Source organism: Amblyomma mixtum, chromosome 3 (genome assembly GCF_055824585.1).
Source record: "Amblyomma mixtum isolate Tamu chromosome 3, ASM5582458v1, whole genome shotgun sequence".
In the NCBI taxonomy this organism is placed as follows: Eukaryota; Metazoa; Arthropoda; class Arachnida; order Ixodida; family Ixodidae; genus Amblyomma; species Amblyomma mixtum.
This window is the reverse complement of record NC_143014.1, coordinates 7,705,027-7,719,250: the sequence shown is the minus strand read 5'-3', so window position 1 is coordinate 7,719,250 and position 14,224 is coordinate 7,705,027. Positions and strand designations below refer to the sequence as shown.

General features: G+C 46.8%; 1 protein-coding gene across 2 annotated transcripts in view; it reads left to right on the top strand.

The window, feature by feature from the left end:
• The window catches only part of LOC149349170 (vesicular integral-membrane protein VIP36), a 105,098-nt gene that overhangs the window by 69,401 nt on the left and 21,473 nt on the right, over window positions 1-14,224 (top strand). For both annotated transcript variants that reach the window (XM_089578115.1, XM_089578114.1), the window contains one exon: window positions 8,819-8,934. In XM_089578115.1, the coding sequence (XP_089434241.1) occupies window positions 8,827-8,934 (108 nt within the window). In that variant the 5' untranslated portion in view covers window positions 8,819-8,826. The remainder of the gene's footprint in view (window positions 1-8,818; window positions 8,935-14,224) is intronic.

Below are 14,224 nucleotides of genomic sequence, written 5' to 3'. Positions count from 1 at the left end.
CCGGAGGGGGGGGCAAGGGGGGGCGGCTGCACCCCCCTGGAAAATCACTCACTCGAACCGTGAGTGATGGCCGCACGTCAGGGGCGGCGGTGCGCTCAGCCAAAAGAGTAAAAGCGGCCCTGCTTCCACGCTTTGGGTCACATCTGCAAAGTGCCGCGTCCGGGGACGCGTCGTTGCAGACATACAGCGGCACCGGCGAGCATGTGTTTCGAGCCGTCTTGAGATGTGTGCCTGTTTCTTTGATCTCTAGAGAGATAGCGACACGGAGGCAGACAGTGCACACCCCGGCCACCGATGAATTCTTCAGGAGGGAGGGACAAATCAGCCGTGTCCATCCCCGCTTTGTCGGACTGCTCAGGGGCAAGCGGGCGATGAGTTGGCGCCGCCGCCGCTCGCTGTCTCCTCCGATCCACGGGAGAGCGCAGTTCGGTACAAGCGCCGCTTTCAGAATTTTCGGCAAAGGGGATTAGCTGCTTTTGTTCACGGCGACGCAGTCTCCAGAGGCGCCCCCACACCAGCGTTCCTTGCGTCTTCTCCGGAAACCAGCGCCTTTGGTCAAGGCAGCCCGATGGCGCCTGCCTGGCTCGCCTGTCACCTCTGGCTGGGCCTCAAATCCCAACAGCGCCCATGTACTGTGCGATGTCAGTGCATGGTAAAGAGACCGTCCGTCCCTCATAGCCTGAGTCGTTTTGGGGCTCTGAACCTCATAAAAACACACAAAACAAATTTTCCGACCGGAGTGGCGAGTGTCCCTTCCCCTCGGAAGTCGCGCGGCGTTCCTTGCGTGTGCGCGCCTCTTTGTTTGTGCTTCGGTGTTTTTAGTGGCCGGTTGTCAACGAAGCTGAGAACAACCAAGACAGCGGACGAGAAAACGACGAGCGGCGAGTAGTGTGTGTGCAAATACTCGACTGTGCGGTTGCGCGAGCAAGATGGAGCGAGGTGTATGAAGCTGCGAGCGTGCATTTATCTTGTAAATAAGTTTTCGCTGCATACATAGTCATTTTTTGTTTTCAACGTACGCATTCAACCGTTTTTCCAATCAATGTGTATATATTTTTAACACTACCAACCCCGAGGAACTCCATAGCCAGCTTTGTCTCGCGCGGTCCCGAATGATGGATATTCGACGCTTCTTCAAGCGTCAGCGGTTGTCTGACGAAGCATTATCCAAATGCGCCCCTGCAGATTCTGGTGTGACATGTGACAACGGTGTAGCATTTGAACAGAGTGATGCAAGCTTTTATCAGCGGACAGTAGCTGATGTCGTCGACTCCATGGAAGGGACTCTGTCAACAGTGAGTTCAGGTGATGCAGCAGGCCGAGATGATTCCATTTCTCCTTTCTTGGGATTCAAGTCCGGATTTGACCAGAGCGATGCAACCTTTCATCACCGGACAGTAGCCGGCGTCGTCGTCTCCATGGAAGGAACTCCACCAGCGAGCTCCGGTCACGCAGTAAGCCGAAACGATTCCCTTTCTCCTTGCTTGGGATCGAAGTCCGGAGACAGCATCAAGAAAACAAATAACTTGCCTCAAGAATATGACTTAGGAGAGTTTCAGGCAAAGCTAAACTCACTGGCATACCGGACTTTTTGAAATTACGTCTTCTTACTAAGCCATGGTCGCCAAATGTCACATATGATTTTAAGAAGGATGTAACACCTGGAAAGAGGCCTTTTCGACATCAGTGGCTGGGAGATTACGCCCCCTGGCTTGCGTACTCAGCGACAGCGAAAGGCGCCTTTTGTCGTTTTTGCGTCATTTTTCCTCCGCGTGTTCACCGGGGTACTCAAGGTAGTTTTATCGTGCGCGCTTTCAGTAACTACAGAAAAATGCACGAGGCGTGCAGGGATCACGTAAAATCCCAATGGCACCAGGAGGCAATGACGGCCTCACAGAACTTTATGGATGTGATGAAAGGCAAGCAGCTACCCGTTGTACAGCAGCTGAACAGAGCACTGCACGCGCAAGTTGAAAGGAACCGTGAGAAACTATTTCCAATAGTTTCCACCATTGTCTTTTGCGCGACGGATGACTTGCCGATTCGCGGCAAGCAGTCCGATAGTGGAGTCTTCAATGATCTGCTTGACTTTCGTGTAGAAGCTGGAGATACTCTACTTCAGGAGCACTTCGCTTCTTCTGCTGGCAATGCCAAGTACACTTCTGTCCGCGTCCAGAACGAGATCATCACAATCTGTGGCGACATCCTGAGAGAGCAGATAGTTACCGAAACTAACAAAGCGTTTGCTTTTTCCGTTCTTGCTGACGAAACTGCAGATATTTCAGGAAAAGAGCAGATGTCTATAGGCGTTCGCTTTATTGACAAGGCGGAAGTCGAAGTGTGCGTTCGAGAGCAGTTTTTGGGATTTGTAGAGCTGGAGCAATTAAACTCCGCTTGCATCGCCGCGGCAATCTTGAAGCTTTTGACGAATGTCGGACTGATTCTTTCGAACCTCGTTGGACAGGGGTACGATGGATGCTCTACAATGGCTGGAAAAGAAGCTGGAGTGAACAAAATTATACAAAAACAGTTCCCGAAGGCACTATTTTTCCACTGTGCAAGTCACAAACTAAATCTCGTCATCAACGATTTGAACGACGTCTCTGAAATTCGAAACACAATTGGGATAATCAAACAAACCATAAACTTCTTCCGCGAGAGCGTGCTCCGGAGAAAATTGGTGCCCAACATTCCGATGCTGTGTGAGACAAGATGGTCTGCAAAGTACAAGTCTATTAGGATCTTCTCTCAGCATTACGTGGCCATAGTCGAAGCACTCGAGCAGCTCGCGTCCACGGAATCATGCTCGAACGCTGCAACTAGACAACGAGCTCACATCCTCTACTGCGCAACAACAAGCTCATCTTTCATCGTCTGCTTGCATATTGTAGCGAAGTACAGCGCTCGGCTCGAACCAGCTACGAACATTCTGCAAGGTGTATCCATGGACTTCCATTCTGTGCATGGCCACATCACTGAGCTACAACGTATTTTTCGCGGCCACCGGACAAACGCTGTAGAGGAGTTCTCTAACATCATGAATGCAGCAAGGGAGGCAGCCAATCACTTAAATGTGGTGATATCTGTACCAAGACAAGTCTCTCGTCAGGCCCACCGAGACAACTACGGGATTCAGTCGCCAGAGGAATACTACCGTGTGGCAATATATGTGCCGTACTTGGACTCCCTCACTGCTTCTTTAGCTCGGCGCTTTTCTGAAAGCAATGAGAGGAGCTTCAAACTTCTCCAGCTGCATCCATCAAAAATGAAGCACTTGAGCCGTGTTGAGTTCGCTGTTCTCGCCGAAGAACTCCAGTGCTTTTACGGCATCGACAACTTCAAGGAAGAGGCCATCTCTTGGTACGAGATGTGGTGCAACAAAACTGGGGACCCATCAGAAATAACTTACTGCGAGCTTCTACATCAGGCCAAGACATTCTTCCCTGGTGTTGCAAAAGCCATTGAGGTGGCTCTGGCTTTGCCAGTTACTACCTGTACGGTCGAACGCTCCTTCAGTACAATGAGGAGAGTGAAAACGTGGCTACGCTCAACGATGACAAACGACAGACTGGACGGCCTTTGTATGATGAGTGTGCACCGAGAGCGTGTAATGAAGCACAGAAATGAATTTATCACCAGTGTCATCACGCAATTCGCCCAGAAAAATCTGAGGCGTCTACAGTTTCTGTTCAAGGAAGACTGACTGAGTGACTGTCGTTGCGTGTTTGTGAACATATTGTGCTGTGTGCTGGTCATCAATCCGGGTGTGTCGAGAACCCGTATGCAGCAAGACTGAGCACTCTTCTCCACGAAGTGATAGTATCTTTTTGCATTTTTATTAATTTTAATTGTTTCTTCGTTGATAAACTCCAATGTATCTCTCCTAGCCTCGCTTTAATTTGCTGTTTGTAATTTTTCTTTCATGTGTGTATTTTACTTATTTATTTTATTTGTATATAAATAAATAAATTTACTCCGCAAATAGTGCCTTTTTGCTACGAACATACCCCCCCCCCCCCCCCCCCCCCCTCCGGCGCCAACAACCAATGGGGCCCCCCCCTGCAAAAAATTCTGCGGACGCCCTTGGGTGTGACCAAGAGCAAGCGAGTAAACTTCAGTCTGGAGGTTTTGCCATTGTCCCCTCCCAGACTGGTGAAACCAAATGCGAAGCTGTCGCAGTCATTCACCATAAAACAATCACAATATGTACCATGTATCTCGAGCCACATCTAACAGTAACACTTCATAATTTAGAAACCCTTTTACATCAACTACGCGAGCCATACCTGGTAGTCAGGGATTTTAATGCCCACTCCGGTTTTTGGGGAAGTGCACACACTGATGCTAGAGGTTGTATTTTAGAACATTTTTTCTAAGCAATAGCGTCTGCCTCCTAAGTACCGGCAAATACACATACTGCTCTCCGAGCACGAGAAAAATTAGCTGTATCGATTTGTATTTTAGTTCACCCTCTGTTTTTAGCAATTTTAAATGGGATGTCTTCGACAACCCATATGGCAGCGATCACCCCCCTGTAATAATCAGCTCAACATCTGCACCAGAAGTCATCCCAGCAAGTCCACGACATTGGAAGCTACATTTAGCCGACTGGGCACTGTTTAGAGAAAGGGCCAGCCTAGGTAAAAAAAAATAGCTTTGCATAATATGAGCATAGACGAACTAAATGAATTGATCACCAACTGTACTCTGACTGCTGCACGCCTGCCAATTCTGTGGTCGTTTGTCGTGGTAAAACGAAATCACAAAATTTGGTGTAGGTAAGGATGCCGAGATGCAAAAAAGAAACAACAAATCGTGTGGAATTTTCCATAGATGCCCAGCACTGGAGAATTTGGTAAACTTTAACAAGTCCAGAGCAAAAGCCCAATATATCTGCTGTAATGCCGAAAAAACCTCATGGCAAGGTTGTGCGTCGTCTATAAATAGCTTCAATGTGGGAGATGGTTAAAAAGATAAGTGGCAGTGACTGTCCATTCGCAGTTCCTTACTTAGCCCCTGGTATAGAGAATAGAAAAACAGGCAGGCATTTTGGGTGAATATCTTTGTGCAGTCTCCAGTTCATCTCACTACGCAGAATCATTCCTAAAATACAAAACACAGCTGAAGAACAAAGACAAGTGGTGGTGCAAATGAGTCTTGTAGTAATTTACTTACAGTTCACACAGTACTGTCCGCCGGTAGGCTGACTGCACCTGGCCCTGCCAAAATGCTAGCTCATCTCTCTGAACCAGCTGTAGATGCGCCACCTACCCTTCCCAGCAGCTATAGGCCCATTGCCCTCACCAGCTGTCTAGCAAAATCCTTTGAACGTGTATTGAATGTCAGATTAACTTTAAGACGTGTTAGATGAGGTTCTCATTGTTCACAAGTGTGGTTTCAAAAAGACATGCTCCACTACCGACCACCTTATTTGCCTTGAAAATGATGTCAGAGAAGCTTTCATAAACAACATCCTCACACAACAGTAGTAAGAGAAAAGACCAGCAATCGGCAACAATGTGAAAACACCTTTGAGGGCATGGCAGAATTACAATTCCATAGCAACTAGGCCTAACTGACCCTATAATAACCAACGTGCACAGTTATACATCATGCCTTCTGAAGTTTGACGGGAAAGTTGGCGCCTTGTTAGTGCTGTCTGATGACGTCGCCACCGTAGGACGCTTGGGATGGCATTCAGGGTGTCATCTGTAGTGGCGAAATAAGATGAACTGTTAGATGATCCGCAGCTCCACGGTGCATGCCCAATCAGGTCGATGCCGTTGGCAGAGATGGATGCGGACCTGCACAGCCAGCCAAGCCCCCTGAGAAACGACAGCAAAGATGCATTGTAGCTATAAAGTTTGTGATAGCTGCATGGAAAGCATTGCCATCCGCACTTTCAGAGGCTATTGCAGAACTGCTGGGAATGAAGGACTTGTGACAATTGTCGGGGATCAATGAGTGATAAAGTGTAGGATGGTCATGTTAGAAGATGTAGTCAAGTCTTATGAAATAATGAGAAGCTGAATTACTTTTCTACATTCTGTTAGAAAAGGCAATGACAGGGAGGCTTTCGTGGCAGTCATGCTAGAAGTGTGATAATAGTTAGATGATATAAAGTGAGATGCGCGATATTCTGCACACTTTCCAGTTCAGTGGTGAGTGAAACGATGCCTGGGGATGTGGATCGGGACCAAGGTATTCCAGGGGGAAGTGGGCAGACTACGGAGGGAAGCCTTCAGGGGAATTGAAGGTTTATTTTACATATTTACAACATCAAAAGAGAGACCAAGAGTCGGAAAGAAGCACAGGGACCCCTAGCACCCAGCTAGGGAATCCGTTCTCTGGCCGAGTGTCCAATGGCCTCTTCGTAGGCTCCCCACGTGACTGCACACATACCACAGAGACAAGTGCAGGCAGTCGGCCCAAAGGGTCGTTATGGGGCAAATCAGCAGTGTTGGGTTGGCGCTGCCGCCGCTCATTCAAGGGAATAGATGTCTTTGTTCACGGTGACGCCAGCGCTTTTGGTCACAGTAGCTCGATGGCGCCTGTTACCACTGGCTGGTCACAACACTGGGTCCCAGGCAGAAGCTGCATATTTTGGACGAACCAAAGCTTTTTCAAGTTTTAATGCTCTAGGACAGTGTGGAAAATTACGTGTAATTATTAAAGGGACACTAAGAAGAATCTATTGAAGCAGCGCTACGGCACAGGGGAGAAAAGGACGAACACAGCACTGAACACTAGATATGTCAGACCAACTCGCCCACCAGTTCATGTTGTACAACTAAGAAGAAATTGAAGTTGGCTTGTATTGATAGAATCCCAGCTCCTAACCACAAGAGCACCACTCTTTCTGAAAACAAAGCTCTTGTAAGGTAGAAAAGAACAAGAACTAAAATACAGGTATCGCTGTCGCAGGTACAAGCGTGATGACGAAAAGACACCACAGATCTCTGAGGCTGACGAAGGTGAATGAAGGTTACGTGTTGGATCGATACTGAAGTATATGAGTTTTATTTTTAAACTACTAGTGCACTTTTGTCGCGTGAGGAAGACTGAAAAAAGACAGCCTGAATGTTGGAAGTCAAAGTGGTGCTACAGGCGGCCAGCTGAGTTTTTAGGGGCACTTCACGGCCATGCGTGCCTGCGTGGTTTCATTACGCGCCTCGGTTTACAAGGGCAGCAGAGGGAGTGCTCCTCGGACGAAGTGCATGCCACGGCACGCAACTTCGACAGGAAGAAAGAGCTGTGCACAGCCGCCAGTGTTCCGTGCGCCTCCACATTAGCAGGTGCACCGCTCGGCATGTTCACTTCGTCAGCGTACCAAGACGCTGGGCTGCACTGCCAGCCCTACGAGGACTACCATTACAGAATTTAAATATGCCCTCACATCAGTCGTGACGGTGGTGACGCTGCCGACTCCTCAGCGCGAGGACTTTCTCACCAGACCTCAGCCCTCGAAAGCATCGCATGCTGTGTGGGGTTGAAGTCACCGAAGTGCAGGCCACAGTTCTTTGCGTGAACTTCATTGTCGTGATGTTGGTGCAAATGTGAACCAAGAGACGACGGCTGATCGAGGCCTTCAACGTCCAGCCAGCAGTAATTTTCATTTCGGCTGCTGCTAGCCGGAGCACAGCACTCGTCATCAACTCCAAATCTCTCGGCAATAAATGCACTTTTCACTGTCGGACAAGTGGCAGCAAAGCCACAAAATGCCAAACTATTGGATTTTACTAACAAAAAAATTTCCTCAGTGTCCCTTGAAATACGTGATGACATGCAGTATTCATGACAAGTTACATGAACACCTCAATATTAAAGAGGACCATTGTTGAGGTAGTGCTCATTGGATTGTAAGATAGAGACGTCTCATTCATTGTTTATTTTGTGATGGATAAAACAGTAGACAAGTTGATGAGCTGAGGCCCTTTGTGTGTGTGAGGAAGGCGGCAGGGGGGGTCCCAAGGAATAATCAAGTGGGGAAGACTGAGAGGCCATGTTATTTACCATTATTAGCAGTTGAGATCGGTTAGTCAGAGTGCAGCTGCGAATGAGAAGTAATTCATGGTTGAAATCTTTACAAAGGGCCAGGAATACACAGTCTGCCAGCGACCCTTCGTCAAGCTGAATCTCGCAGGAGAATGTTTAGCAGAAATCATGCTGAAAATTACTCAGAAGGAATTAGCTTTAAAATATTTGCAAATATAATGTTACACAGAATGCCGGTGAGGAATGTTGGACGGTTAGGATCCTCTTTCCTATCTTCCACTTTCTCTCAGTTTTCCTGTATTTTTGGCTGGTTTAATTTCTTGGGAAAATAATTATTACGAGGCTTGTGCTGTGGAATTGCCTTGCAAACTTTAGTCATCATGTTATCAAGTGATTGCTCAAAAAGCGTTTGTGCTGCCATAAAAGCTGAAATGGTGCTTTTCAGGAGGGCAGTTGTCGAACCCATGCTCTCATGTCTGTACAGTATGTTGTCGACTAATGGACTGCTGCCATTTAGCAGTTCAAAGGACCCTTTCATGCTTTGGGGTGCAAGCAGATTTGTGTCTTACCACGGTCATGATTGCACTGGCGTCAGGAATAGAATAGGTTTCAGTGCATGTGGGCTGTTTCTCAAGTTTGACGAGCGGATTTTTTCTAGCCAGGGGTTCTTGGTGGTACAAAGACAGAGAGAAGACGGAGGAGTGATTGAAATAGGGCTTGCTTGAGTAAGTGCACATGTTGGTGGACCATGGTTTGGAGTATGTGTTGTTTACTTGCATCCTAGTTACACTGGGACATATTTATTTTTTCTCTCTCTTCACAGGGGCAGGCATGACTATTCCAAATTGGGACTTCTTAGGTCACACAATGGTGACAAGTTCATATATTCGATTGACACCTGATCAGCAGAGTGCCAAAGGTGCTATTTGGAACAACATGGTGAGTGGCATTGTGTTAAATATATGGCTGTATATGTGGAAGAGTGGCAGTCGGGAGGCATATATAAACTCAAAGGACTGCTGTTTTCCAAACGTGTCACCAGCTGGGCCAACACATATGTGAAACTGCTTGCTGTGTAGAATGCACTAGTCTGTGGCATTGTTTGAATGGGATGCACATTTCTTGGTCCGATGCTCCAAGTGCATCACTAACTGGCCCAGTATTCTGGCAGGGCATCTGTGTAAGTTGAGACACCCACCCTGCCCACCACGCGCCGAGGCGGCGTGGCAGGGGTGAGTTGGGTGGGGCATTACTGCTCTGGGTGTCCCTCTGGGGTGCACCGAACAAATTCTGTATCGTTGTGACAATGAAAATGTCGGTAGTAAAATGTCTGACCAAGTTCGTGGCCCAGGCTACAAGCCCACAGTAATGGCTACCAGTGACTTGCTGCTGGAACTGAGAGGCAAGCGCCAGCTTGACAAGCTGTCAAACCTGGCATCCTTTGATGAATGCAAAACAGCTGTAACTGTATGCAGAGTTAAGACCTGCTGCACTTAATAGAAGCAGAAATCCTTGACTGACTCAAGACATAGGTTGTGATTGCTGTCCAGAGAATCAGAATTGGACAAAATGACCAGGAGGTTCCAACTAACCATGTAATCCTCACTTTTGAGTCTAGCATCATGCAATTCTCTGGAAACTGAATATCCCCTTCAGGTGCCAATTGAATCTCCCGAGAGGAAAATTTTTTGTTTTTGCATAAATCTCGATCAGTAGACCAAGCAGAAGTGAATTTTTAAAAATTACGCAAGAAATTTCATATTTGAGCACATTTCATCAGCATCCATATTTGTAGACATAACGCCTCAAAGATTCTACATGAACGTAAACACTGCAACATTTTCTTGCCTTTTTGTAATTGTTCATTAGACATGAACAATTGTTTAGTTGTGAGAGCATACGCTTCAGGGAAATATTCTTTAGTTGATGACTTATAAAACAGGTAAAAACTGTTGTTCTGTGATGTCAGACCAAAGAAAATTCTGAATTTCCAGCACTGAACGCGGCTTTTGGATGTGCGGCTATAGTGCTTCGAGCACAGGTGGAGAGACAAAGTTTTACGTAAATCATTTAAGGTTGTCGTTTTATGTCACAGACCACGCTCTGCCAGTGTGACCTTGGAGCTGAGGTCTGGACTGACTTATGCTGTTGGTGGCCTTGAGGCTTTTGTGCGACCATTAGTGGGCCTTGCCACGCTTCTGTGCCTGTTTTCATGCTGGTTCAACACCTGCAAGCAGTGACCAGGAAACGCCACTTGGGCATCAAGGCCCACTGTAGACTAAGACAGGGAAAATTGGTGTGCCGTTTCTACATTAAGCTGTTGAAATATGCTTGTGCATGTGAAGCAAGAGCACAGCAGACGACATGCTCCCAAGTGGTGGGAAAAGCTCACAGTTGGTCTATGGCTGGGCCATCGGCTCCCTAGGCGGATGTGGCTCAGAGGTTTGTCGCCTTCAGGGCAGCCAATTTGTCAAGTCCGCCCAAACATGCCAGGCATCACCCGTGTCGTTAACTCGGACCTTAGCATCGAGACAACTTACGGGCAGCCTCTTGGTGTGAGATCACTAGATTAATGTGCCCAACAAATGACATGAATAGTTTTGAAGCAAACGGCTTCTCCTCGCCACCCTCTGGCAGCATTTGCGAGGAGGGGCATGTAAGGCCCATAGGACAGGCGCATGCTGCCGCGTGTCATCGTTGGACGTTCGCCGCATATCGCGTTTCACCGCTGCTTTTTGCTTAGAGATATCCAGGATTAACCTTAGCTGAGACCCAGCCAATTTTTTGGCTGTTCTTAAGAGGAATAGCCCATCCTATGCTATTCAGCAGCACTTTCTCAAGAAAAATACAGTTGTGAAGACTTCTACACTGATGGATCCAAATGCGCAGATTCTGTTATATGTGTGATTGTTGGAAAGACTTTCTCGGGAACCAAAACCATAGACAGGGACATGACTATCTTTACTGCTGAAGCAGTCGCGATCCTCACGGCTGTAGATAAGATGTTAGAAAACGGGTGACAAAATCTGTCAGATACTCCTCCGACTTGCTTAGTGTTGTGTTAGCCCTTTTGGAGAAATATGAATGCCGTTTTCAACACACTGCTACCTTTCTTGTGTGTGTTGCACCTTCAGCCAAAGATGAACATTGCTAAGTGTCTCATGGAGTCATAGAATGCAAATAATAAAACACTTTGCCAGGCTACTTGACTTAGAAAAGTAATTCAGCACTTTTTCAGACAAGCACATGACTGCACTGGTGCCAACTTCAGCTAAGTTTATTGAAACTCGCACTCATTGCATCGATTGCAACATTTATGACCATGGCCAAAAAGAAACATTGTAGATTATGGAGAGCCAGCATTTTATCGTCTGTTCCCTCATAGGGAGACTGAAGGGGTGCTGATGCACGTGTTGGAGCACTGCACGGACCGTAATTACTGGCCTGGCAGCCTCTCCTGTTACTCGTGCAGCCGGGTTTTTCCAGGGTAGGCCCTAACTGTGAAGGAATAACTTCGATAATGCCTCTAGACATGAAATTATTTATTTTCTGATTGCATTTGTTTTTCAGAAGAGAACACATTGCATTAAATAATACAGAAACACAGCCCACTTTGCTGCAAATATTGTAGTACAGCCAATTTTAGCTTCAGTATATTAGTTTTCAATCAGGATATAGCTGGCAACATAGAGGAGTTTTATAGCATTAACGAGAGGGTGGCAGCTATCGTAATTAGGCTTAATAAGAGGTACAAGCTGAAGGTGGTGCAGGCCTATGCGCCTGCACCAAGCCATGATGACCAGATAGTTGAAAGCTTCTATGAGGATGTGGAATCGGCAATGACCAAAGTAAAATCACAGTACACTGTTCTGATGGGCGACTTCAATGCGAAGGCAGGCAAGAAGCAGGCTGGAGACCAGGCAGTAGGTGACTATGGCATAGGTTCTAGGAATGGCAGGGGAGAGTTATTAGTAGAGTTCGCAGATAGAAATAATTTACGGATCATGAATACCTTCTTCCGCAAACGAGCAAACAGGAAGTGGAAGAGCCCCAATGGTGAGACTAAAAATGAAATAGACTTCATACTGTGTGCTCACCCTGGCATCTTAGAGGATGTGGAGGTCCTCGGTAAGGTCCATTGTAGCGACCACAGAATGGTAAGGTCTCATGTTAGTTTAGATTTGAAGAGGGAATGGAGGAAACTAGTGAAGCGGTAGGCTATTAACGAGTTAGCGCTAAGAGGGAAAGTAGAGGAATTCACTATCTCGCTGCAGAACAGATATTCCACTTTAACTGAGGAAGACTCTTGTAATGTTGAAACAGTGAACTATAATCTCGCAGCTATCGTTACGGAGTGCGCCACAGAAGTAGGTGGTAGGATGGTTCGACAGGATACCGGCAAGCTATCTCAGGAGACTAAAGATCTGATTAAGAAACGCCAAAGCATGAGAGCGTCTAACTCTATAGGCAGACTAGAGCTAGCAGAGCGATCAAAGTTGATAAATAAGTGCAAGGTAGTCGACATTAGGAAGTGTATTATGGAGAGAATCGAGCATGCTCGAAAGAATGGAGGTAGCCTAAAAGCGACGAAGAGGAAACTAGGCATAAGTAAAAACCAGATGTATGCGTTAGCAGACAATCCATTGATGCCACAGTCCTTGAAGACAAAAATATATGTTTACTTTGTAACACAGATTTTGCTTCTCGCATATTCTTGCGCTTTACACAGCGCTTAATTCTCTAGAGCTCCCTTTTTTTGGCATCCAGCTGTTTTTATTGGATTTACCTCACGTTGATGGCACCTGTCCCAATTTCCTATGTGCAGGCAGGAATACCTTTGCATGGGGGAGAAAAATATGTGTGCCTGCTCAAAAAAAGCAGACTTCATAATAGAAGCACTTTTTCTACTTGGCCTCCTTTTGAATGTGCCTCCTTCCTTCGAGATGTCCGAACTTTGCACAAGCTGCAATCGAATACTGCCAGACAACGCTGACCAGTATCACGGTGCGGTCATCTTCGCGGAGGATGTTTAAAACTTTTTCTGGGGCGTTTCATCTAATTTAAGGTGCATGTTATGTGGTTTAATATATGTTTTTTTTTTCATATATAACCAGTATTTATTGAGCAAAGTGCGGCGTGCGCTACCGGTACTTTGCATGAGCCGCAGCGAGCAGGCGCTCCGAACCTATCTGTCTCAAGCGTGTCCCTTCCGGCGGGTGGTATAGTCTGATTTTTGCGTGTCGTTGGCACCTTAACTGCTTGAAACTGGAACGTAACATGCCTTGGTCGAGTAGGCCCTTAACTGCATGGATCGTTGCGGAGAGTGCCCATACAATCGCAATATGGAGCTGGGTACTGCTCCAGCCGTAGGCAGTGCAGAAGGACTCCCGAGAATGGCCAGAGCAGTGCACTTGGTTCTTCCAAGAAAGCTGGGCAAGTTGGTATCACACAGCACGGAGGACAAGGACAAACGAAAAACCTGATAACACGAGCGGAGACACTTGGGTATATTTATGCCTTTCCTTCAGAGACTAAGTTTAAAAAATCAGACACTGATCAAGACCTACAACTCTGCAAAGGCACCCTCCAAAAATTCCATTTCGCGGTTGTCAAGTGATAGTGAAGGTTTGCTGACACACAAAGAACCACCCTTACAAATATGGTAAGCCTCGACTAACTCCCTTACTGTCTGATGACTATATTTGAAAATGACTCATATTTCATGAAACAAAGGGTTACTACATATGTGATCTTGTACCAACATTTAGTGTGTTCTTCTGCGTGCAGAAGATGAGGCCAGACTGTCATGTGTAGTGTAGCAGGAAGACCAGGTAGCCTGGCATGTCTGGCTCCTTTGTTTCTCTCAGAGTTCCTTCTGCCAGTCACTAATATCTTGGGGCTGAGTGCGACGCCTGGACCAATCAGCAGTGGAGACTTGAGCCAGTCAGCTCTACGTCATTTGTTCTTATCAAACTTGTAATGCTGTCACCCTCACAAGAAGGGGAATGTCATAGACGCAAACTTGTGTGCCTAAATAGCGAGGGCGGTTGCAGTGAGCCATGTAGAAACGGGGAGAAAGTAAATGCTAAGACGGCACATGTTAAAAGAGCTTGCCTTAAACGGGGCGCTGCCTGCAGTCGTAAGGCCGTGACATGAAATGTCCTGCATTGTGTTTCCTTGGCCACTGAAAAGACTCCACTTTTCATCAGGGGAAGAATGCTACCCATAC